General features: G+C 41.1%; 1 protein-coding gene across 1 annotated transcript; it reads right to left on the reverse strand.

Moving 5' to 3' along the window:
- Positions 1–24,816, reverse strand: TMEM47 (transmembrane protein 47). The gene is made up of 3 exons (XM_075033534.1): positions 24,320–24,816; positions 10,714–10,854; positions 1–3,787 (listed from the first exon to the last, which is right to left on the reverse strand). The coding sequence occupies exons 1-3, from the start codon at positions 24,543–24,545 to the stop codon at positions 3,609–3,611; spliced, it is 546 nt and encodes a 181-aa protein (XP_074889635.1). The 5' UTR covers positions 24,546–24,816; the 3' UTR covers positions 1–3,608.
- Positions 24,817–27,217: the final 2,401 nt, after the last annotated feature.

The raw sequence follows: 27,217 nt of genomic DNA on the forward strand, positions 1-27,217 counted from the left end.
TTTGGTTAGTGTAACAATTTTTTTATTTCAGTTACTTTTTCACATAAAACTTTATGTAAGCTACAAAAATCGTGAAATGCAGGAATGGTATTAAAACTGCAAACTTAAAAGTTTTGATAAAAAACCACGTGTCTTTCCCTGCTAACAATGACCATTTAAAACGAACCGTATTTTGATGGATTCATTTAATAAACATACCATACACTTCTCAAAAATAAATAAGAACAACATCAGAAAAACCAATACCATCAACAACATGAAGCATTTAGTTGTCTTTTTTTTTTTCCTTTAAAGACAGAAATGAAATTTCTAGGCACAGTTTTAGGCATTATAGAGGACACAGAGGCAATAGGTTAGTGTGCACTGCTCTGTACAAAAATACAGTCTGAATAAATTACATTGCTAGCCATAAGATTAGACTTCACTTACCAGTCAGTTCATTGCATGTTTAATAATATACAGTTACATGCTAATCCATATATATCATTTATATTTCAAACACATAGGTCTCTCTATATTTGTTTTTAAAATTTACAAAAGCTAAACGAAGTTGTGCAAGAAATCCAGAAGAGGTGCTAGGTACTTGTCAGCACCGGACGGTATACTTTAAGCTTAAAAAATACAAATAACTAGCCCTGCTTGCAAGTTTGCTATATATGTATTTATTCATATATATTTAGAAGAAAAACAATGGATTTGTTGTGTGAGAGAATCATCCTGCCAGTGAGATAAAGCCAAATAACTGAAATAATGGTAGCATGACACAAGCACAACATACAGAATGATTCATTTGTCGTATGTACACTCAAGACACAGATATGTAGCCTTTTTGTGGCTAGAAAAAAAAATATATCAGCATAATGTTGTATTTACTTTTAGTTCAGTGCTGAGAAACAGAATGCTTGCCAAAATTGGCAATGGTAAGGGGGGAAAAGAAGAAACGGCAGTAGCAACATAAGCTAAAAGTAGGTACCTAAACCCATATACTAGATGCCCAAACACAAAGGACCTGAGGAGTTTGAGAGGTGGGTCCTAATAGACTGCATTACCTTCAAGAGGAAAAGCAGGCGTTGAGACTGAAAATCAGATCTCTGACCCAAATATGACTGAAGAACCTTGTCTTCAGGCATTCACGTTTGTAAATTTTTTGCGTGAACACCTTTCATATTAACAGCCGGGTGAATTTCAGAGCGCATGCCATTAATTTGCATACGCCTTAGGCCTGACAGTTGTTTTTACTCAAACTCTACATAAAGAAAAATGATTGGATAAATTAGTGGATACGATATGGGTTCAGCACTGTACCTTTTTGTCAGCACAGGTGAAGTGCCACGCAACGTCAGCACCAAAACACCGTCCTCCTGGAAAGGTACAGACATCTCACAGTGGGCTTCTCTATGTTAACCTAATTCCCATGCCAAACTACAATGTTCTCCATGCTGCTAAATAAAAGCAGAACTACACAGCTGTTCAGAAAGATACAGAGTTAACTATATACTGAATATCCGCCTTAAGTCAGTCTCAGGAAAAAAAAGCAGAGTTACAAACGCTCTCTGGTGCCTGTGAAACAAGTGGACATAATTTTTCCTGCCATCCTTTTTGTTCTCCAGGCATCGCCATATAATCCCTTCAAAGTCAAACTATCATTTTGCTCCATCTAATCTAATTAATCACCACTGGTCCTGGAAAGACTGCTGATATGGAATATTCTGCCATGGTAGTAAAGATTTAACTCCAGAGAGCCCCAGAGTTTTAGAAACCATCTCTTTACGTCAGCAATACCTGAAGGCAGCCCTGTGGTCCCTCTGCACCCTGCAACCAGTGGCACAGGCATTAACACTGTAGATGCGGTCTTAACATTGAGTAAAATTCAGCAGTCCCTTCCATGGCACCAGGAAAACCATTTGTAGAGAGGTGGATGTGCAACCCCAGCATACCTGATTTTGCAGAGGTCCACATAGAATATATTTTAAATTTCTCCATTAAAAAAAATAGTTATTTCTAAAGATTAGAATTGTATAAAAATATGTTCATAATTAATCGAAAATATCCAAATAAGCAAATCGTAAACAAAAATAAAAGTGATGCGGATTAAATTGATGTAAAAGTTCTCCCTATTTTATCTTGGGTTTCATTTCATGTGTACAGTCTCTGGATGTTTTTAAGTGGGAAACATACTAAGGAAGGAGTAATTAGATGTACATAATCATCAGCCAGTCCATTATAAACTCAGCCTTTAAAAACAAGATATTACCTCCTGCGGTGCTAATGTTTTAAGATGGACACGACGGGGTCTCAGCTGTATTCTTGATGATCAGAGACACTCACAACCTAACTAGATTTAAAAAAAAAAAAAGGCAGTTTTTTCTTTGCAACAGCCTTAGAAAACAATTTTTAGTTAAGTACTAGATTACACATGGAATAGCGAGTACTTATTTTGTCCAGTTCTACCTTAACTTGATGTGAACTTTTAAGCATTTCCCATAACATCGAGTCTATACAAGGGCATATACAGAAGATAAACCATTTTATGTTTATTTTGTAACACCAACCAAAATTGGGGGTACCAATCCAAGACTCTCAAGAACGTGTACAAAGTTAGTATTTTAACCACTGCATCACAGCTCATATCACAATTTTAAGATGAATAGTCTCTCTCCCTCTGCATTTATACTTGTACTATATATTTTCATTTGTACTAACAAATACGTTTCAAAAATATAACTAAACTTGTTCCATATGCATTCTTGTCATGATGATGTTCGAAAGTTAAATGGGTACTTAGGACAACTGCAATTCATTCATGCATTTTAAATGCCTCAGGGACAGACGAGGTCTTTTTTCCACTCCCCCTTACCTCCACCCTCCCAGCAAAATACTCAGAGCTGAGACAACTTCCAACTACACAGTCAGAAGCACATGTCTCCGCGTTTGGACTTCCTTCAACAATCTGCTACAGCTGGCATGGTGAAGTTGATTACCAATTCATGAAATCCTGTGAGGTTGGTGGCTTGGTTTTGGTTTTGTTTCTTTTTTTATTTATTATTATTCTCCCAGAAGACTGTTGAATGCAGATATTAGACAAGTCATTAACCAGTTACATTCACTGCCCTCAACACAGTCACTTGCAACTAATTCCTTAAGAGCTTTTTTGAGCAAGTAACAAGGGGCCAACACAGCCTATTGTACAAGATGCCATTGCCTGCTTATCAGACATCTGAATCCTCTATGATACAGGGAAACTTCTAAATGGAGCCTATACCAGCTGCTCCCCTGAAGGCAATAGCAGATGCTGGCATTGCATTCTCATTCCAACTGGTTTTCTCACAATGATCGTTGTCACGTAGATCCTTTTGCTTGTTGTCAGGAAAAATGAAGCTTATGTATCAGCAGCTTGCAGCATCTGCCTATGTAAGATCAGCAATCCTAGTGTTTGCAGTTCTTTTAAATGGTTGTAAAAGCTGGTTATAGTGTTCACACCCAAAAGGCAAAGGCTATTTTATCAACAGAGCAGACTGTTTGGTGCTCCACAAGTGTTCTAAAAAAACTGTGAGTTAGAAAAGATGGGGTAATCCTTTTGTTTTTTTTTTTTTTTTCATTAAATGATTCTAGTAATAGTCTTCATAGTTCTTAGGGTTCAGGCAATAAAGAATGGCACCCCCAAATGAAAATATAGTTGCACCCCAAGCCAGGCCATAGCCCCAGTTGAACTCATGGTATATTTTCAAGCTGACCGTTTCGATGAACTTGATTGGGTAAAGGACTAAGCTGCACACCTGAAGAACAACTGAAAGAGAAAAAAACCCACATGTCAGAAGCAGCCTTAATTAATTTCTGTAAAACAAGGAAAACATCACATAACTGAAATTCATATTTAAAATGCTCTTGGTGCATTTTTAGCTTGTAAGTACTGCTCTTTTTGAAAAAAATATCACCTTCATTTCATTCACAGAGAACAGATTCTTCCATATTCCCTCGTTAATGAACAAATGCTAATGCTATGGTATAATGACAATCCTTCAGATGTCCATGAAATAAACAGTGAAAGCAATCTTTTCCCAATTCTTTTCTCTCTCCTTTGTATTTTAGTTTGCAGCCATTACTCCCTCCATAATAACAAAACTACGATCACTTGTTCTACAGCTATTATAAATAAGTCAAAACAAGAAGCAAGAATAAATGAATATTAAGAAATATAGCTCAGAATCAAATCGTTTACTTAGCCTAGAAATAATTCGTTGTAGTAGGTGATACATATTTATGTTCAGTAGAGACTCACTAAATTACATATTTCATATGCATTACTGTGTACTGTAATCAGAATTAATGATATTGTTACACAGAATACCAAGGAATCTATAAAGTTTGATCAGTCACTGAACTTCCAACTGGCAAAACACTGCCTTGTATTATGAATTTAGGGGGTGTGTCAGAAATGCTTCATGATGAAAAAAAGCTAATAAACCAGACTAAATCCAAGGCAGTAAAAAGCTTAAAAATCATTACTTTCTACAGCACTGTCTCTGAGAGCCAGATCTGCAGCCCGATCCACATGTCTGCAGTGGAACTCAGCAAACCTGTTAATTACTGTGCTACATCAAAAAAACCCACATACAGTAACCTGAAAAGGAAAACACACAGATGAATAACCCCAATTTTCACAGGAAGGCTTCGGTTTCACTGGTATCTTTTAAATCCAGGCGCACTGTTAACAGAAAATTGGGACAACAGTTTCCAAGGTAAGGTGAAAATTACACTTGAAGACAAGAACAAGCTGTATGATGTATTGATTCTTCAGGCCTCTTGTTCTGCCACCCACAAAAGACTAAACATCACCGGAATGTACAAAACATCCTTTTTGCCCCTCAGATATATGATGACCTTACGGCAATGCTCCCTTCCAGCATTTAACCCTAGCAATTTTTGAAGACTTTGGCATGTGAGTGCCTCTGCAAACGACCCCAGCCCCTGATTCCAGGCAGGGTGGGCACATCCACACAGTTAAGCACGTGCTTAAGTATTCGCAGGCCTGAGACATACTCTGATGAAAGTTCAATGGTACGCAATGTAATGCCATAATAACTACTTCCTTTAACATTGACTGGGTCATTTTTTAGTTTATTAGCTATTGTAAGAAGAACGAACACTATTTAGAGAATTGTTACAAAGCCAGAGCCAATATAAAATGCCAGCAGATAACAGAGAGGAAGACTACTTTGGGCTACAGAAGCCCTTCTGAAATTACACTGAGAAATTACAGGAAAATAAAATAAAGTTAACTATATTCTCCTACTGCTTGAACATTTTGCACACTCTAAGTCTGTCATTTGCCTTTTCATTCCAACATACACTCTGGTTGGGACTGGTATGGGGACATGATTTCCAATGTTCATTACACCCTCGGTGATAACACTTTACAAAACACTAATTGGAAATTTCTCACCCTCCCCCCCCCCCCCAGCCTACAGACTAGTCTTTGGACTCTTACTGGAGACTGATAACCTGAATAACGTGAATAACATTTGGATAATGGGTTTTCTGATGTGGATACCAAAATCCACAGGATTTTTTTAATCCTGAAGTTACTGAAGTGTTACTTTGTGTTATTCTGTTTTAATCTAATTTTTGTCCGCCAGCTCACAAAACACTCCACAACACTGGAGAAATTTTGACAGGGTACACTAGGGGAAGCACCTACTCTTATGAAAAGATTATGCATTCCAATTCTGTATAACAAGAGCATCATTATACCCAAAACCACCTGAACATATGCTCAGCTTTCAGACACATCTTTAAGATCATCCAAACTCAAAAAGGATTTCCTAAGATGAATGGAAATAAGCAAGTTTTTTTAGTGGCTTCCTGAACTGGGGATGCGGCATCTGCTGAGTCAATACAGAAACTGCCTGTGTCAAGTGCCAACCAAGGAAGCTTTCCACCTTCCCTCCATCTAACATACGAAGTATGCTGAATTTTAATGTACAGATTGGACTTGTCAAAACAAAAACAGTGACTCTTCTGGAAGCAGAACATGTTGCTAAAGCAGCAACACCCACAACAGGTATTTTAGACATTTTTACAGCGAGGGTTCCTGCTTTTGCTACTACTGGTCCAGCTACACTGTTGTAAAACTCAAAGGAAGTGCTGGCAGCAACTAGCCAGTGGAAACAACCACACTGTGTAACACTGTCATCACTTTGCACTATTTTTGCCTCCCGTCACTGTTTCTCCCTGTAGAGTGGAAAGGGACCTGTTTAGGCTAGAAACAGCAGTTAGTGGAGTTATGAAAAATAACCAGTATGACCCCAAAAGACATTAAAACCAATGCTTGCAACTACTGATCTGCTTCCAATGAATTTAAAGGAACTCTGTGCTATGTTGACCTATGTCAGGGTGTGTACTACCTGTCTTCAGAAGCGCTAGTCTTTTCCCGTAGAAAAAAAAGGCTGCAAAAGAAATCTTAAAAAAAAAAATTCCACTTTAAAATGCTACTCAAAAAAGACTAGTCATCTCAAATTAGACTATTCACTTTCAGTTTAGACCCATTTTTATGAGTAGCAATACAATGCCTGCAAGACAATTGCCCAGGAAGAGCAATACTAGTTTTATTCTACTTACATGAAATATATGCAATTATATGTACTCACCATATTAAACACACAGAAATCACAACAAATGATTTAAAACTAGGAAAATACAATTTCAGTCATCTTTTTTTCCTTGTTCAAATGTTTGACTATAAGAGTTTTGCTGTCAAAAAAACCCCTTATGGTGTGGCTTTCTAATTGGTCTACAATCATAAAAATGGTGTTGCTGGCCAGTAAGTTCTGTATTTCTGTTCTCCACACCATCCCTCCTGCTCCTTCACATGAGTAAAGCACTTCCTTTAAGTATTCTCCAAATACTATCTGCCATCATTTTTTTTTTACTCTCTCACCTATAATACTTTCACTTAGCCACTGTTTCCCTAGCTTACATGCAAAAGCATCCTGTGAAATGTGTTAAAAGCTTACTAACCTCAACTGGTTATTCTTCTAAACATTGTTAAAATTGTTAAAACATAGCCCCAGAAGGCAAACACCTTTTAAATTACGGTTTTTGTTTGCTTTTATGGACTTCCAACAATAACACCTTCTCTTTCTAGCCCTAAATTAAGCCTCTGTTAGCAGTCAGTTATCTGGTAACCATATCATGAGACTCCTACATTGTCAAGTTTGTGAGTTTGTACTTTGAGGATGCAGCTTTCAGGGCCAGTTTGGTTCATGAGCACTAAGATGCTCCCATCAAGTACATAAACTAGTGACCTCTACTAGATCAAAAATGCTGGGAAGAAGTGTATGAGCCAAGGTGGCTGCACGCAAGAGCGTCCTGCAACTGCCTCTCTCTATGCTCCACGTTTTTCCATTACCTGAGGTATTACTGTTCCTCTCCCCATTACACAGAGCTGACAGTACATATTTTAAACGCATTCACATCTGTTGATCACTTGCTGGATTATTCTCAGTATCTAGGCTGAATTACTTTTTTTGTCCTTTTGGTTTCTCATCTCTTCCAGACCTAGTGAGTCAATCTTCTTCCTCACCTACAGAGTCGCTAACTGAAACCTGAAGCTGAGAAAAAAAGAAAAATAAATCAAAATAAATCAAAACTAGAAGAAAAAAATGCCTGGAGCCAACTGTTCAGACTCTAAAGTGCCTGGAAACCATCTTTCCATTTTGTCCTTTCTCCCACATAGTGACGTTTTCTACCTGACACCCACACAGATCATTAAATGTCTCTGAGCAATGCATCCTGTGTCCTTCTTCCAGATGCAGCTGGTAGACTCCTAACCAGAGTCATACAGAATATCTGGCAGATTCACAGGTCAGGGCAGGGTTTATCCTCAAAGACCTTCTGTGAAATCCACAGGTGAAGGTTTAAATCCATGAACAGTTGCATAAGGCACAAACTCCACTGTGCTGCAATTTTAACTTTCCCCTCTTCAGTAGGGGATTCTTTTCATAATTACTTCAAGATATGCCAGTCCATATTCACCTCTAAAAATCACTGACAACAAAGATAAAATCTGTAGGAAATGACACTAACAATGTCAGCATCAAATCCCCAAAGGATTCTCCTCAGATTTGCCAGAAAATGTAGAAGAATGGGGCAGGCTGTCCTGGCCTCACCACCTCTCTACTTAGATGCTTCAGGTCATGGCTATTTAAAATGCATGCGCGCACACACACAGAAGCAAAGGAAAGAGGTGAACACCACTCATGAGCTAAAGCACCAATATCATAGAATCATATAGAATCATAGCATGGTTTGGGTTGGAAGGGACCTTAAAGATCATCTAGTCCAACCCTCCTGCCATGGGCAGGGACACCTTCCACTAGACCAGGTTGCTCAAAGCCCCTTGAACACTTCAGGGATGGGGCATCCACAGCCTCTCTGGGCAACCTGTTCCAGTGCCTCAGCACCCTCCCAGTAAAGAACTTCTTCCTTACATCTAATCTAAATCTACCCTCTTTCAGTTTAAAGCCATTACCCCTTGTCCTATCACTACATGCCCTTCCAAAAAGTCTCTCTCCAGCTTTCCTATAGGCCCCCTTTAGGTACTGGCAGGCTGCTATAAGGTCTCCCTGGAGCCTTCTCTTCTCCAGGCTGAACAACCCCAACTCTCTCAGCCTGTCTTCATAGGAGAGATGCTCCAGCCCCCTGATCATCTTTGTAGCCCTCCTCTGGACTTGCTCTAACAGCTCCATGTCTTTCTGATGTTGGGGTCTCCTGAGCTGAAGGCAGTAGTGCAGTGGGGTCTCACGAGAGCAGAATAGACGGGGAGAATCACCTCCCTCGACCTGCTGGCCACGCTTCTTTTGATGCAGCCCAGGATATGGTTGGCTTTCTGGGCTGCGAGCGCACATTGCTGGCTCATATTCAGTTTTTCATCGACTAATACCCCCAAGTCCTCCTCCGCAGGGCTGCTCTCAATCCACTCATCTCCCGACCCACGTGCAGGACCTTGCACTTGGCCTTGTTGAGCTTCATGAGGTTGGCACAGGCCCACCTCTCAAGCCCGTCCAGGTCCCTCTGGATGGCATCCCTTCCCTCCGGCACGTCAACCGCGCCACACAGCTTGGTGTCGTCAGCAAACTTGCTGAGGGTCCACTCGACCCCAGGAAAATATATTTTTCCTTTTTGATTCAAGTAAGCATTAAGCCCCCCTACCCCCAAACTTTTGCAGTAAAGACTAGAACTAATTTTATGCAGAGGAGAATAGATTAAACTTTAAGCTCAATAGCAGGATTTGGGGAAATTTTTTCTTGGGGAAAGTTGTTTATTTTTTTAGTACAAACTTAACTATGTACTAAATGAGCAATATGACAAGATAGGCAGTGTATGGCTGAATAATTGCTAAGTTACTACACAATATTATGAGAAATTAAGTCAAAAGCCAAATAAGAAACCACTACAGAAATTCAATAATCCCATTTCCTTCAAAGTTAACTGCCCAGCATGCTTTATAACCTCAGAATTAATACTAAATTTTAAAATAATGGCACCAGGGCCTTTACTCATCCAACCAAGCAAGCAATGTGACACATAGAACAAAAAGATACAATTTCCGCTCAGGAAATCTGATCCTAGGCTGCATTCATTTCCTAAAAGCAAATGAAACATCACCTATCAGTATCTCTTGAGCAAATAAAAGTGCATCCTGACACGCTGCGGCTCAGTCCAGGTACCATTATCAGCAGGGGGCAGCAGGAGCTTTCCCTGGAGCTTTGTTTCATCCTCGAATTCCCTGCAAATTCCGCGCTTTTTATCTTTTCATATCCTTGTAAAGTGGCGCTTTTTTTTTTTAATACATCCTGAAGACTAGGTTCTGTCATCCTCTTCATTATGGGCTATCAGAAAGGGGCTTAAGCTGCTGGCTCCGATGCAGATATGAGTGACAGGATGAAGGCAAACCAGGATGAAGGTTTGGTGAATCTCAGGAGGAACAGAAACATCCGTGCTGACTAAGCCCCAAAACACCAGAATGTACAAAAAGGACATGATTCGATATTGTAATTACACCTCACTGGACCAGTCTTACAGACAATTCAGATTCATAGGTCTCCCTTAACATTTTGTGATAGTTTGTATAAACTGTTCCATTTTCATGTTTTTAAAACCAAACAGGGGCTACACTGTGACAGCTTGTTAAATTAACAACTAAGTAAGCAAGCTGACACAATGAAATTAATTCCTCATGGCACAGGGACATATATAAACACCTTGCAACCTAATCCTATTTATTTTCACACGTAGGGCTTCAAGGGTTCACATTCTGGCATTAATTTTCCCGTTTTAAAACTGTAAAAGGAAGAACATTAAAATAACAGAAATAGCTTTGCATGAAGAATAAAAACGGGGACATCAAGCAGCATAAAGTCACAGATTTAAAATGGTACTTTTGAGATTTATCCTCTGTAGTTTCCCCCACTGCATGTTCTTCACAAAACAATAAATACAATGCAAATAAATAATTGTTTATGAAGTAAGAATAGTGCAACTGCAAAAATTATTAATGCTGTGCAGAACCGGTATCCTGAAAAACCTCACCGGAGTTAACACAGAAGTAAACCAAATGCCTCTGAATTAGTATGCAGAACAAGGCATGTCTTCCTTCACAAAAGTGAAGCGTCTCTCATGAAATTTTTGTGATGGTGCTGGTAATCTGCTTACCTGCAGCAAAGAGCATGACTGCAACCGGTCTGTAGAACCGCCTCCGAGATCCCACGCAGATAGAGATCAACCCAACCAGGAAAGCTATGAGAATAATGGCAGCACCACCCAACAGCAAAGCAAGAGTAGCTATCTGCCAGTCTAGGGGAAGGAAAAAAAAAAAAAAAAAAAAGAGAGAGAGGGGAAAAAAATAATACAATTTCAGTAAAACAAGCCCATAGACCTGACAGGAAGAGCAGAATATGAGGAACACAGAGGCTGCATCAAGTCTCGGGTAAATAAACAACTGTGCTTTGGATTTCTTTTCTCCTAATTAGCGAAACACCTTTATACAACAGATGCAACTCAGGAGCAAAGTGCCGCAACCTCCCACATTTTTTCAAGGCTTAGTTGGCCTCATTGGGATTTTTGGCTCGAGTAAGACTGAATAATTTGGTCCCCTGGTTGTTGTCCAATTGAGAATGAGAAATTGAGGCTGGGTCAGGATTAGCTAGCATGTTAGCTGACCCCAGTCTGTCATAACTTTCTCACAGAAGAAAGTCAACCCCGTGCTTGAGCTGATTAGGATGACATAGGAAGGGAAACGTATGGAGGCTCATCATATACACCTGTCACTGGGGAATTACCAAGGCCACATAATATGAATAACAATAATAAGGTAAAGGAAGGAGATGCTCAAAGGGGAAAAAAAAAATCAACACTAAAAAAAAAAAATAAAAGGCAGAAGTCAAGCTCTTATAAAGGCAGTAACAATCATTAGATGCAGAACAAGTCAAATCTGAAGTGCCAGTTTTTCTCTTCTTTCCCCAACAGCAACTTCTGGATTTGTCCCAGTGTATTTCCCAGTTATCTTCATACACAATGGATGCAGTTATAAACAACATCCTTGCAGCCTTACATCACATAAAACAAAATCCATCTGCAAGCTGATGGCCATCAGGGGTCCATACAACATCCAAGATCTAACTTAAGAGCTTCTGTAGGATTTTAGAAAGGCACGGGCTTTGTGCTGTCTCTCTCCGTGAAAGAGTATGTAAGACCTTGTCTCTCTCCAATAACGGGCATCAAGAAGAAGAATCAGATGACTGTTTATCACTACTATTTAGTAGTTCAAGGAAGATGAGCCAAAATCAGCTTGTGGGAAAAGGACTTATGGATCCAATATATCTCTCATTACTTTGAAAATACCAGCAATCACATGATATTCAGAATAAAATGTCCAAATGCATTACACAGTTCAAAGAAAATAAGATTATTTCCAAAATAAATTTAGAGATCTTAAGGTTACTAAAATAAGAACAAAACCCAAAAAAACCACATTCTTTTTTTTTTTTAAGAGCAAAAGTTAATGTTTTAAAAGACAGTACATCCAGTTTCAAGAGGGATCTAACCTGCTGAAGATACCGACAGTGCAGCTGTGGAGTTTAGGAATGGAAGGCTGGCAGCTATTATCACTAGAAAGCCTTCATATATTATATGGAAAAGGATGAAGGAGATTAAAAGAAGAAAGTGAATAGAAGAGCTATAAAAGCATTGCTAAAAAAGAAAGTTATTTTAAAGGTGTGTTTGTGCAAGTACACACATTTATTTTCATTCTTTTTAGAAATCCAGGTATGTTGTTTACTAATACTTTAATTACTAAGTACTCAACCTTCCAAGCTATTTTACTCCTTGTTTTCTTACTGGACCAAAACCCAAGGCTGGGAACAATCTCTCATTCTCCTACCGTCAGCATGCAATCTCTAATGTCAGTTTGCTGTGTGTCCCACTGCTTTACTATTAGTGGGATGGAAATATGATTTTAGTTACAGATGGGAACGTTATGAAGAGTGGGCTTTAACGTTGACATGATCCTTCAGAAACACCAAGTGGTTATTGTACTGATGATTTAGAAAGTATTCTTTCAATATCAGAGTGCATTACAGATATAAAATACAGAAATAAACAAACAGAATGGACCACTTTGGAACAACATGAAAGGAATCCTTGCACTAGAAAATTACACAGATACAAAGACTAGACACATAAATCCATATTGCCCCAAAGTTAAAAGCCATACAAAATTGATGAAATAAATCAAAGTGCCAGACGGGAAAACTCAGAAACTAAGATTCTTGAAAGCCACTACAAATAATAAAATATTAAATGTTATCTTTACATTGATCAGATGCCAAAGTCTAATGCAAACAGAAGGTGTGCAACATTGGAGTAGCAACTAAATGGAAAAAAAAGTTGAGTATCCTACTGCTTTCCAAAACCACATTGGCAAGACCACCAAACAAGTGAAAATAACTAAGGCAAAGAAGATATAAGTGTGGGGTTAGTATATAGTTTAACTTCCAGGACAGATATATGTATGGATTTTGGAAAGGTTAAAAAATAAACAAACTACCTTACTATAGTACTGGTGTGGGAGGTAAAAGGACAAATGAGTGTTGGAAGACACCTACACTCCCAACTAAAAAAGAACTGACTTAGTTAAACAAAATTAATTTCTCAAGAAAGAGATATTATGTTGACAGTAGGACAAAACCGAGACTCAAAGTTCCTCACTACTAGCTGAGGATCAGGTATTGAACGTTGTGCTCTGGGACACAATGTCTGGAATTGCCTCTTTATTTTAGCTCCAGCCTCCATTCACAGGAGCATACAATGCTACCAGCCTTTGCCTTGAGCTGCAGCCGAGAGGGTTTCTGGCTAAAGAACATCATGAAGGTCAGACATTAGTGCACAAAGAATACTGGACTGCATTTTCCTCTACTGCCTACCATGGAAACTACATGTTTAAATCTCCTTGTCATCTTAGAAAAACCTTAACTTGCAATTCTGGAGGCCATTTGATCTGGTGACAAAATAAAGCTTAAGTTGGATTAAGCAAGTAAAATCTTCTGCATGGGCCTTCTACTTAACAGCAATTATTTTTTAAGAAAAAATCCAGGCCACTGGACTTTATACAAAAGAAAAGAAACATCCAAAGAAAACTGAATCACTACCACTGAAGGAAGAACATCCTGTAAGTTAGATAGCTGCAACAATATAACCGCATACAGCAAACAGTTTTCTACAATAAAAACCTGTAGTGTTCCTTGGGCTACCCAGGAGTGATTTATAACACACAGCATCAAAATGGGAATAGCAGATTGCTCTGTTACATAGTGTTACTGGTACACAGAACATAAACATCATAAGCCTACTTTAGAGTATCCAAAATATGCTTGCGCCATTTCTAGGCACGCACCAATCTTGCAAATAAGTTACTATACTCGGTTCAGGAGCCTCAGCAGTTCAGTGAGACTGCTTGTTCTCATAGAGATAGAAACATGCATAAACATGAGCAAAATGGGACCGTATAGATGATAATTATTAGTTTCCTGGATTCAAAACACAATTTGGTTACACTTTAAGAATGCACATCAGTTTTTTTTTCAGTGTACATCACTACAGTTTATTTACACTACACTTCTACTATCTAAGAAAAATGTTAGGAACAAGTAAAATCACACTCCCACAAATCTTAATAAACTTTTAGATTTTAAAAAGCACTGTTATCTCACAGTCATGCCCAAATTAAGTTGCTTTCTTGGTTTATAACTGTAGAAAGCATAACTTCAGATATTTTGAGTGTTCCATCATTTTAGACTATCTTACGAATTACAGATAATACCACCTATCCCATCTAAACAACTAGAATTAACACATTTTTGACAATCGTTAAGTCACTTGAGACTGATTTCTTAAGAAAAGTTTCACTTAATGTATATTATTTTTAGGTCTGAAAATCCAAACATATTTTTGTAATGCACAAGAAGTATCACAACGTCTATAACCATGGGAAATATATACTACAGTTCTGATGGTATGATAGTGTTTGCATAACAATCTGCCTATTAGTTTAGGGATGTGGATTTCAATATTTGGAAATATATATAAATATGAACCTAGGTACTTAACACATATTTTCAAAACATATATAGTGTAAAATTTATTATAGTTACAATCTTCAATTAAAAAAGTAAATAAATAAACAAACAACCCCCCAAACCATGATGATAATGTTTCTTTTCAGTTAATTCCTCATATGTAAGTCAGTGCCTTTTTGTAAGGACAGCTTGGTCTCATTGGCAATTCTGCCTGTTTCTCAACGATACTGAAGCACAGTGTTAATGGCACACTGCAATGTGTGATTCTCCTCCCTTCTTCCCCCCAGATGAAATTACCTGAGGCTTTAAGCTTCATTTTTAACTAAGAGGAGCTCTCTCTGCTCTATTTCTTGGACAAAATAATACTTCAGTGCTAGGATAAAACCCAGAAAAGCCACAAAAGAAGGAGAAAACATATCAAAGTTCTGAAATGTTTATTTTAATAACTAGGTCATTTTTTAACACAAGAAAGAGCAATGCAAAAGGCTAGCATTGTCATAGATTTCATGTTTTCAGCAAGCTCCCCCCAAATTAAATCCTACCTACGTTGTATTCTACAGTAAAAGAGGTAGTGGACATAAAAACATACTGTGGAATATGTGAAACATTTGTGTATAGGGCTCTTTCAGATACTGCAAGTGAACTGAATTAATCTCTTAAGAAACAATCACGTATTCCTTTCTTTCATATAACGGTTGTCCACCGAGTTCTCTCCTCATAGAGGCTGAAGTAAGAAAATGCATGCAGCTGTTACATGATGAAGGTAAAGACTGACCACCTTCTAGCACTAAACAAAGCCTTGGTAAGAAACAACACACAATAACACTCAAGTAAGTTTTTCTGATTCACTGAAAAGCTTCCACTTATCACGTACCTGCCCTCAGCCAATAAATATTCTTTTCTTAGAAATTGTAATATAGCATTTAAATTCAAGAATAATGAATTTGAAAGAACATGTCAAGTAAAGCATAGAAAGTTGAGGCACCCACGCATAAGAAATTAAATATAACCCACTGAATGTCATAACAATCAACTAAGATAAATAAGATAGCAAAAGATATTCCTAATTGCTTCATATTCAAAACTATTTCTAAGTTTATAAACATCCATCAATTTAGCCATCAAACAGACAACAAAAGTTTAAAAAGTGTAATGATTATACAAAAACACAAAGGTAGAACCTAGTTTCTAGAAGTGCATTTGACACACAATCAGCAAGATCTCGTCTTTCTTCAGCACGATCAGGTGCACAGACTTCTGTGGAAGGCCAAGCTCCATGGAATTCAGCAGAAATACCGAGGTAAAATAAGGACTGCAGTGGCCATTAAGTTCTCACATAAAATTATTCCATGGAGAAGTCAGTCCTCTGGAACCTCACCGGAGCCAAAATGATGGTTTTTAAGGAGCTGCTCAGACGAATTCTGCTCCGGATGAAGGGGATATTGGCTAAAACTGGGAAGCCCAGTGTTCATAAATTACTCAGTCCATACTCCTCTGCTCTTGTACAGCCAGCACAAGTACAGTCTTTTCAGACTCTGTAGCATACATTTCTGCACACCGCAGAGAGAAGCGCTTTCTGGCAGGATCCATACCAAACTTCCAGTAAGTTGCTCTAGCCACAGCTTTCCACAGTGGAGCCTTATACAAGAATCACAATAAATAAATAAATAGTTTCTGGTCATTGTCCATTTGTATAGTATGCTTATTACTGCCAGCTGCTGCACAGACATACTCTGGCTTTTACGTTTTCTTTTTATTTTAGGGATTGAGAATAAGATTTTTCTAAAGTATGAAAATGACTTCTGTGTGTGGATCCTCAAGTCACTTCGACACTTAAAAAGTGTTGCCAGAGCTGTGGGAACCAGCCAGCTGTGGCTGAATGCATAATTTCCTTAAGACAGAACTCAAAGACTCCACATCACGTCTTTCTTCAGAAAGCCATGAATTTGAACACATGAAATAACTACATGAGGTCACATGTATGTTAAAAAGCAGCTGTTTGTGGAAGAGACAAAAGTATTTTCTACTGCTTCTTCAACAGGAGATTTACGGACTGAGCGATTCCCTGAGAAATTGGTCTTCATCCACACGCAGCAGCACAAGGGACAAAGCCCTCAATAACCCAAGTCTTACACAACACAGGTGGGTTTAACAGTGAGGCTTTCTCATAGCTCTAATTCACCAGGATTTTGACAACACCCAAACAGAAATTTGAGCATTTTATACTGGGTGCCAAAATCTGTAAGTGCCTCCTAAGATAATTCAGAGGCTCCACATAAGGCACCAGCCACTTTCCATTTACTGTTCGAGACGCTTGGAGGATGCTTTAGTGTTCCTGATGCTGAGTGGACAGTCATTTAGAGCCAGTCAAAGAAAGAGAGAACAAGCAGAGAGACATGTCCAAAAAACAGCTAACTGGAGCAAGCCCAGGTATGCCTGCGTCTTGCCAAGACGCGGAATGCTAACAGCTAATGATGGCAGCTGACTAACGAAGGAGGAAAGGCAGACGGCTCCTTAGCTGCAATACACCACAGGCTAGATGGCTTCTCAGAAACTGCAAGGTCTTTGCTTCCCAGCTCTGGCTCCAGACTTGAACCTCTGCTCCCATTTCACAGAAGAACTTCTTAACTACTAGAGTAGACTGAAACTACTCTGCTCTTCCATCTGCTGGAAAGAGCTAAGCGTGAGATCTATGGGGTCCATGAACAAATAGATATGAGGGAATCCAAATCTGAGCCTTGCTTTGAAGTGCCCCTTACCTAACTGCTCCCTTCCAACTTTCTGGTGCTGTTTCCGCACCTTTCCACCGATGTACAAAAATGCTGAGAGTTACTGTAAGGCAGCCCAGACTCAGGGCTCTCTCACCTTTGAGGGAAAACATCCTTAGCAGTCACCTACAGAGTTGCTTGACCTCCTCCTTCTTTTTTCTTTTCTCCACAGCAAGGTAACCACGATCAGTGGGGAAGAGGCCAGCTCCATTCCAGGCAAGGTAAGGGCCCGCTGGCAGGACACTCCGGGCAGTGGGTGCTCTACCACCTACCCTCCTCAGGGAATGACGTGCTTGCTAAGTCCGGAAAATAATTAGGCAGCCGTTGTGCAGACTCCGCTCACCTTTCAATGGCAAGCAGAGCTCCCCTGCCTTCCACTCGAAGATGCCACTGAGTGTGGAGGGCACAGTTTGGTTCCCAGAGAAGCGAGCAGCGCTGAAAGCAGAAATGGTCTCAGTTTCTCAGGATGGCGTCTACAGCAGTTTCCCATAAAATACAGACTGCATTAATCTGCCCGATGTCTCCGTTTCAGTTGCTGTGTTCATCAGACTATGTGTGGCCCCGAGACTGCTGGACTCGAACTTTCTGTGTGCTTCGACATCACTGCAAATTTTATTTCTCCTCTCTACAGGAGATCAGGCTGAACAACAAAACCAATAAGAATATGGTAAACAACTCTGCTGTTGTGCAGAGGAAAGATTTTGCAAGACAACAAGATGGTTTTATGCCCGGGGGGGTTACAGATATATGAGCAACTTGAAACATAGCAGGTGCTTGCTCATCTGCCCACTGACACACATCTCTCCTGAAGATTAAAGCTTACGTTCCTTATTTATACAAAATATATACACTTTGGGGAGGGTGTTGTACAGCTGCTGAGCCACAGCCTGCCTTTATTTCTAAAATCATGGAGTAAAATTCTTTAAATGCAGTACATCTTCAAATAAAGAGTTAAATGGTGCCATTATACAGATCTTTATTTTATTGTTTAAGGGCAACATGCATTGCACATCACTTTTGCCAACAGAGGACTTCCAAGACAAGCACAGCATTACAGAAAATCATGTAATCTATAATTCATTCACAGAATAGTACAGCATGTACTCAGGCATTTTGTCCATTGGATACATGGCATTCTTCTGAGATTAGCTCACTACTATGCCATTTTAATTACTTGATATTCATTCATTCATTCAATAAAAAAACCAAAACGCACACACCCACAACTCCAAGAACCTCACAAAACCCTGGAAATCTTAGAATTATGTCATTAGGAGAGAAGTGTGGGAGATGTGTTATACAAGCTTTTCAAGAAAAGCTCACCTTTTCTGACCTCTTCTACATACACTATCACATTTTAGCAATCTGAAGAAGGAAGAAGTACGCTTCGCGTTGGAACAGGAATGTAATTATTTCCCACAGTTATCGATGTTCTTCAAGCAAACTGGCAATCTTTTGCAATTTTCAAAACTCATTCCATTGTTCCTTGAGAAAAACAATTAGCATTTAAAATAGTTCAAGGAGTACTTCCCATCAAAATGATGGCCTTTATGTTACAGAACTGGAACAAGGAAAAACACATGAAGCAATAGAGCTGGATAGACTTTACCCCACCTCCTGCTTGTTACCTTGAATCTTGTGTGGTCACAACTCAGTAACGGAGGCAAGGTTACTCTCTGCATGTTTCTAAATATAAAATCTCATCAAATATTTAAACCACTTATAGTAGCCCTAACACAAGGAACATCTTTTAACTTACTGGTGCAAGACTTCTTTAATTAATAAACAAGACTTAAAGCAACAGGATACGTTACTGATTTTACTGTGGCAATGAACAGCAGTAACAACAACCCACTAAGGCTAGAAGTCTTCCTTCCCGCATTACTTTTTTTAAAGAGTATTATCAACGATAAGTGTATGGTGCTCTTGACCTGATCAGATAAACTCACACAAACTTCATGTATTACACACCAATGTGCTGTAACCACGTCTCTTAGCCGGCTGGAGAAGGGTGGCTGAAACGGTAGCCTCCATCATACTAAAAGATCCAGACTACTGAAGAGGAGTCTTAGATCTGCTGCTCCCACAGACCATGTCCTTGGGAAGTCTGAAGCTAAAGTAACTGGTCCATTTGTAAAAAAGGGAGCACACCTTAGAATATTCTACCTGGGACTACTGTGAGGGGTAGTTAACAAATTCAAGGCGTTTTGAACACACTGAAGGAGTCAGGTAGACATCAGGCATAAACTGAGTCTCAGTCACCATAGAATCATGGAATAATTTAGCTTGGGAAGGACCTCTGGAGGTCATCTAGTCCAGCTCCCCCCAGAAAGCAGGGCCAATCTCCAAGTTAGACTCAACTTCCAAGTTAGATCAGCTTGCTCAGGGTCTTAGATGCTGAGCTTGAAGTAGTATGGCTTTTGATTTTATATCCACCTTCAGATAAAGCATTGGGGATGATTATTAAAGAGAGTAATATGCAAAATGACAGAGTACAGTTTTCAAAACCAGAAGGAATATTTTATTAATTCTTCCTTACGTCATACAAGCCACTTTCTTCAGACTTAGAAAAATTACATTTGTTGTTCTTATGTTATTTTACAGCAAACTATCAGCCTTGCTGAGCTTTTTACAAATATGTATCAGCATCAACTCTGAGCAATGATCCAGATCTTCTAATGAGGAAGCTGCTTTTGAGCTAGTAATTTCCCCTTGGAACAACTCCTTAGATTCAAAACAAGCAGATACCATCCAAGACTATTGAGCCATGTCAATTCAGATATCTGCATCTAATGTATAATTAAGGTTAAACCCCTTCAAATGCCACTGAAAGAGCAGCCTCTGATGCTTTTCTTAAAATAAGAACACATTAGAACAGAATTGTGAGCATAAAACTAGACTCAAGTTGTTCTACTGCACTACGCTGTAGGTTAAGCTTACCTTTATGGCTTGTTCACCACTAAGTTTAAACATGTACTGAGACCCTGTTGCTCTTACTTTGTTGACAATGTCTTGTCTTTCAAGCATTCACGGACAGTTCTTAACCAGTATGATATTCTTAAAGAAAACTGAATGTTGCATGAACACATATGCAGGTTGTTAAGTAACAAAGCCATATACCCCCATTCACCAGCATGAATACAGTTAATCAACATGAAACCATTCAAACGTATTGTTATATACGCTGTTTTCACAATAAACTGAAATGCTGCAAAGAAGCCACTGTTTCCTATGAATAGCATACACATGTATTGAAAGCAAAATACACGATGTTTACCTGCAGACCAGATTCTATGGAACCATACATGTCTTCCACATCATATTTGTGTATCTTTGATTTAAAGAACTATAATGGCTGCAGTCTATTGCACAAATTCAAATTTACTGTTATTAATTCTGCAGGAAGAAGGCGACTACCTGTCCAGGCACAGACAAACCAGGCAGTTGCACATCAGATGCATTTAATTTTAGGTGGATGCTGTGACAGAAATAAATATTCATACATAACTCTTAACTCTTGATAAATCTGTAAATGAACCATCACAAGTGAGACATAATCCACTTCAAATGAGGTCTGAAAAAAAATTTTGTTTAAAGACACCAAAGGAACACTCCAAACCCTGTAAGTTTTTTTTTCAGTTTAGCACATGAGTTTAAAATACAGCTGACTTAAAGACAACTTGTGCATTAGCCAAGTTAAGCTTTGATCATAGAAAATAATTTTATGCCCAGACAGCTGGTGAAACTGTAAAGCAGCATTTCTGGATCTCAGGGTTTTATCATGAAGCCTTCCATACTGGCAACTTTGTTAGTTTTTCAGCTCCTGAAGTTGCTATTAGTGGGAATTTTAGAATTTCATCAAGGGATAAGGGAGATGAGGGATATGCAAGAATACCTTCGTAGCTCCTGCAATTACAGGAAAAAAATTGAACAGGTGATTTACATAGACTCTAAAGACTAAAAAAAGAAGAAAAGCAAATTAAGATGAGGTATTTTATAATCTTCAGGTTTCTAAAAATTAATCTGACTCACTACTTTACATACTTGAACCATCAATATTGTGAAGTACTTACACAACTTTCAAAGCAGTATGAGAGCAAAGGATTGCTTGCAAGCTATAAAAAAAGCCCTCAAAACAGTGAATGAATGCAGGAACACACACTCTAAGCACTAGCAACGCTCAAGGAAAACTGAGGGATTATTTCCTGCTGTAACAGCCAATGTAATCACGCTCTGTACATTTCCTTCTGCTCTCCACTAAGTTGCCCTTTTGATAGCAGTCAGCGGTCCTACATCTAATTACAACAAAGGTTTTTAATTAAACCTCGAATATGCTTTAACAGCTTCTGGCATGAGCTTGCCCTTGATGGTGCCACTTGAGGTGCTCTCCTTCAAGGGATGATGAAGTAAATCTCTTAAAACCATGGGTGAAGATGCCTTTTTCCTGTGCGTACTACTGCTTTTCACAGCTAGCTAGCTACAAAGCTGCTTGCACTGGTACCAAGCTAAAAGAGCTTTCCCTGTGGGAGCTCTCCCTGTGGGAGCTCTCCACTATCTCCAAAATATACTGCTTGCTAGATTCTCGAGGTAGGAGGAAAGCACACTGAAAATATTAAGGCAAGCACACAAAATGGTCTAAAAATTAGCCCAATCCAACTTGGTGAACTTACTGGGAGCATTCCTAGTGACTTTAAGGGGAATTGTAACACACTAGCAGAAGGCAAAGGCAGAACAGTACAGTTTCTCATATTTCAGGTCTCCTCAGAGTGCAGCATTGTGTGCCAAACATGAGGAAAGCGAAGGGTTTATTCCAGTCACCTCAAATAAAACAATCATTCACTTCTTCCCCAGTAGCTTGTGAAACCTGGCTCCACTAGACTGGAAAGTATCCGAGGAAAATGAGTAAAGCTCATTCAAGGAACTTGAATAAAACTGAACAGGCAGGAATTTTTGCACAGGATAGAAGAAAGCACCAGGAGAGGACAAATTTTCAACACGCAGCATCCGACAAAACTACATTTCATTCCTGTCTGTCCTCACCCATTCACCTTCCACCTTCTCATAAACAGACAGGTGACCAATAAAGCAACAAGAGAGATTCGTGTCCTTTTATGCTATTCCATAAACTGCCCTGCTTTTCTTAATGTTCCACTGCGTGTGTGTGTGTGTGTGTGTACACACGCATGCGTGGTGGGGAGATGGATAGAGGGGGGGAGCCCAATAAAGTGTGTGTGGAGATGGGGCGGGGGGGGATCTGAAGCAGGTTCTCATTCAAGCCATCTGAAAAGTCTTTCTGCAGTCAAGGGGATACTATTGCAGGAGACAGGCAGAAGGGGCAAAGGATTCATGTTGCTAGGGAGACACGTACAAGCTGACATTCCTACATAAATTTCCATTTATACTGGGGAAGGAAAAGAAAGCTCTCCGAAGTTTGTGTAGATACCCTGGTAACTGATTGAAACCGACATTTCTTTACAATTGGTTTTGGTATCATATGATTCAAAACAAAACCCCAAACGACATTTGAACCCTCAAATATTACTCCACACAATGACAGAAAAAAAAATAAGCCCAGCAGCAAAGGAACCTGTGCAATTTCTACTCAAGCAGAAATCAGTTATTTCCCAGAACCTATACAAGGATTTCAGAGAAGCAAGGAAAAAGGAAAGCATCTAGAATATACAGTCAGCCCCTTGCCTTCTTTCCCAAAACAAACATCTTGTGCCTGTACGATTTACCCAGCCGGAGAGCCCAGTGATCCAAATGGATGATTTAGCAATGCAAGCGTGTGTGTGGGGAAAACAGGGACAGGGAAGAAAACAGGGAGGGAGGGGGAGAAACAGGCTGGCTTCATTTTTCAGTTTCTGTTGGGACTCCAGAAGTTGCAATCAGGCATAAAGTAAATAAAACAACCCATGAAAACCGAAACAATTGTGGTACTACAAAAGAATTTACTGAAAAATATTCAACAGGCAGCTTGTTTATATCATTCACAACCCGCTTTTTAAGTACTCCAAGCAAGAGTGAAATGACATTTAAAAAAAAATAAATCTATGACCAAAGACCTAGAAAGCTGAAGAATGAATGAGTATCAAGAAATCAAAGCAGGGAGTGTGGCAAGAAGGCAAAGGACTATGAAAGACGATGGGAAGCTCAATACCTGCTAGAGAAAGACACACACAAGCACAGGCAGGGGGATGGAGAGTCCAGGCGTCCCCACTCGGGACAAAATAACACTCGGTTTGGGTTTAGGAAGCCCCAACTTTTCAAGACTAGAGACTTCGGGGGATGGGGACGCGCTGGGGGGGTGGAATTATAGGATACTTGATCCCCAACAGCTTCTCACTCTACGAGAGCTGCCGCCACACGGAAAAATAACCGAAACTCGTCCAAACTCGGGATCTTTTTGTGAAAGCACCGCCAAAGGCGGATCCGAACCCCGCCGCCCCTCTCGCTCACAGAAGCCAACTCACACACCTCTCCCGCACCCTCGACGATCTCGCAGGCAGAGGGACGAGCCCACCACGGACCCTCCGTGTCCGTATGTCCCCCCCCGGCCCCCAGCAGAGGCTATTCACGGCCAGAGACCCCCGATGGGGACGGACGAAGCGGCTCGGAGGGCGGGAGGACAAAGGTACCGGGGACTTTTCCCGGTGGCCGGAGCGGGGAGTAGGGGCGGCAGCGGGCGAGGAGGGGAGACCGGGCACGGCTCCGGTGAGGGGAAGGGGGGATTGGGAGACAGTCCCGGAGAAGGGTGAAGGGGAGGCGGCTGGGGGGGGCACCCAGGGCACTGGGGGGGGGGTTAAGTCTCAGTGCCCGGGGTGCGGCCGAGGTGGTGGTGGGGGGATAAGGAGGGACGGGGCAGGGGCGGAGGGGAGCGAAGCCGGGGAGGGGGGACACACGACACCGGCATCTCACCGCTGTGCAGCGTCGACTCGCAGAGCCAGCTGTCCAAGTTGCCGGGCTTGCGGCAGGACTCCCAGAGGGACAGGTAGTACTGGTGGTCCGCCGTCACCCAGGCGGGGCTCAGCACGGCTCCCAGGTCCAGGCACAACGCCAGGAAGATGCACACCAGCCCCACCAGCTTCAGCGGGGTCAGCACCGAGACGCGCACCTCCTCCATGCCGCTGCCGGCCGAAGCCATGGGGCCCGGGGGGGAGGAAGAAGAAGGAGGAGGAGGAGGAGAAGGAGGACGCGCTGCCGCCGGCCCCGAGGGGAACAGGAGCGAGAGCCCAGCTCCGCGCAGAAGGGGCGGGAGGAGGGAGAAGCAGCGAGACCAGCGCTGACTAACGGCGGGGAGAGGCGTTCGCAGGCGGCGGGCAGCGCCGCTCCCTCCTCCTCCCCTCCTCCTCCTCCTCCTCCTCCTCCTCTTCCTCCTCCCTCGCCGCGCTCCCGCCCCGGTGTATCAGGTGCAGCAGCTCCCCCTAGTCCCCCCGCCGTCGCCCGGTCCGGTCCGTCCCGACGCGCTCCTCCCCCTAGCCCGCCCCTACCAAGAACGGGAAGGGGGGGGGGGGGGGGAAGGCCACCGCCCGGCCCGCCCCGGCCCGGCGCTGCCCGCACTCCGCTGGGGAAGGAGGCGGGAGCCGCCGACGCCCGTTTAAGCGCCAGAGCGGGGCGGGGGCGCGGCCCCTGCCGGCTCCGCCCCGTCGGGGCGAAGTTTGGGGAACTTTACCCCCCCCGCCGCCGCCGCCGCCGCCGCGACCCCTCGCCTCACGCCCCGCCACGCCCCCCCCCCCCCCCCCTCCCGGTGCCTTCCTCTGAGGTAACGCGCCGCTACGGCGTGAGAGGAGAAGGCGGGAGAGAGGGGAAAGGCCGCCCCGGAGTCAGGATTAGCGGCGTGTGACCTTGATTCCTTTTTTTTTAAATTATTCTTCTTTCTTTCTGAAGTGACCTTTAAAGCACAAGTTGTTAGGGGAAGGTTTAATAAATAATTCGGTGTTTCAGCGTCCGTGCGCGGACGTGGTTGCAGCTCCAGCTCCCCTCTCCCGTCAGCGGTGTTGCTGATCCCAAATTAAATCTCGAGGAGGGATAAGTACTTTGCCCGGGTTTCATTTCATCTCTGTTTATTTTGCTTAATTAGCATTACGGTGCTGAGAATGTCAAGGGCAAATGTTTTGGTTAGTTATTAAACGTGGGTGCTAGTGTGATTCGCTGTCTAAAGCAGCTCTCCCTCATAAGATAGAAACGCACGCAGACACAAAGATAGAGTATAATATCCATCAAGGACTATTAAAAAAGAAGAGGAGTAAGATTCAACCCGCAGATTTTCAAGTGAATGCTGCTAGTTACATTTGAGGAAGAACTGTAAAACGGGAAGAGAAAAATCAAGCCAGGAAAGCCCATCACCTAGTGAAGAAACAGAAAAAAATCTGTTCCATAAATGCTAATTATCCCTATTAATATTATTTACCTTCCCCCCCCCTCGCCCCAAAGCTTCAGTTTTCTTTCTAAGATCGCGATCTTTTTTTCTTCTTACTATAGGAATGTTCTCATTAATTTCAAAAGGATTAAATCCTCATGGTTTACACAACTTTCCTCCAAGTTTTGTTTCACTCTGTTCATAGTCCTTTAAGGCTGAAACGGAGGGAAAGAATATTATTTACATTGCAAGCTCCTCGGAGCACAAACAGCTTTGCTCTTAACAGCTGTTCCTAGGAGTTAGCATATGAGGTCTAGTCCTGGTTTCCCAGCGGTATCATGTTAGAGAACACTCACATGTATTGCAATAATTTCTCCTTAAGTATTTAGGTGCCGCCTCTGTTAAAAATAGAACAAGAAAAGCTCAGTACCCTGATAGAGTGCATATACAAACCATGTGATGGTAGCAGAAGGGCTCTTAGCCATAGGTATCTGTGAATCAACGAACACCAGTCTGTCATTAATCCCGGAGAAGAAACACATTTCCTTGACCTGTTACTGCTAGAACTTGGAAGGAAATTAGATGTTTGGGTTTGGGGTTTTGTGGGGGTTTGGGGTTTTGGGTTGGGTTTTTTTTCCATGTCTGGTATTATTTCAGTAGGTATGTACCAGACATTAATATATTAGCCAGTTAGTTTGTTTGAGTCATGTTTTTATTGCCTCCCAATAGTAAAATGTTAATTATTGGAAGAACATAAGAAATATAATTTAAAAAATGAGAAAGGATTTAAAAATTGATAAAGAGCATAGGTGTGCCAAGCTAAACACTCTATCTCAAAACTGTATGAAATGCAGAATCATGGTTCTGTTCTAGTATTTCATAAAAAGGAGGAGAAAATGTCAACAGTTTACTAGTGTATACAAAAACTTGGGATATTACATAGAGAAATAGCACTGGTGCCTATAGTTAATGTTGCCAGTACTTTCTGTACAACACTCAATTTGTTTTTACTTTATTAAACCTTTGCTCTTTGGGCTGGAGTTGCCTCTGCAAGATACCTGCCTCAGGTTGATTTTTTTTTTTTTTTTAAGTTCCAGCTAAAGTTCAGTCATATGCAGCCTGAAAAATAGATACTTCCACTGTCTACAAAAAACAAAGACTTCAACAGGTTTCTCAGTGAAAAGCAGAAGATTGACATACAGCCCCCCAAACCACAAACCCACCCGCAACCTGCACAGTGCACTGCAGTTTGCTATGCTGAAGAGAGATGTGTTTGCATCTTAAATTCTCCAAAGATTTCATCTGTAGCAAGCGCGCTGCATCCATTTACAGCTTCTGTGTCAGAATGAATGGTGTATCAGCAAATGGATGCTTGGACGTGCTCCAGCCTCTGCCTCCTGGCCACCTGCTCTTCCTGAAGGACCTGGGACAGCCTGCTCTGGGCGTGAAAAGGAACA

The sequence above is a fragment of the Buteo buteo genome, chromosome 8 (assembly GCF_964188355.1).
Source record: "Buteo buteo chromosome 8, bButBut1.hap1.1, whole genome shotgun sequence".
Classification (NCBI taxonomy): Eukaryota; Metazoa; Chordata; class Aves; order Accipitriformes; family Accipitridae; genus Buteo; species Buteo buteo.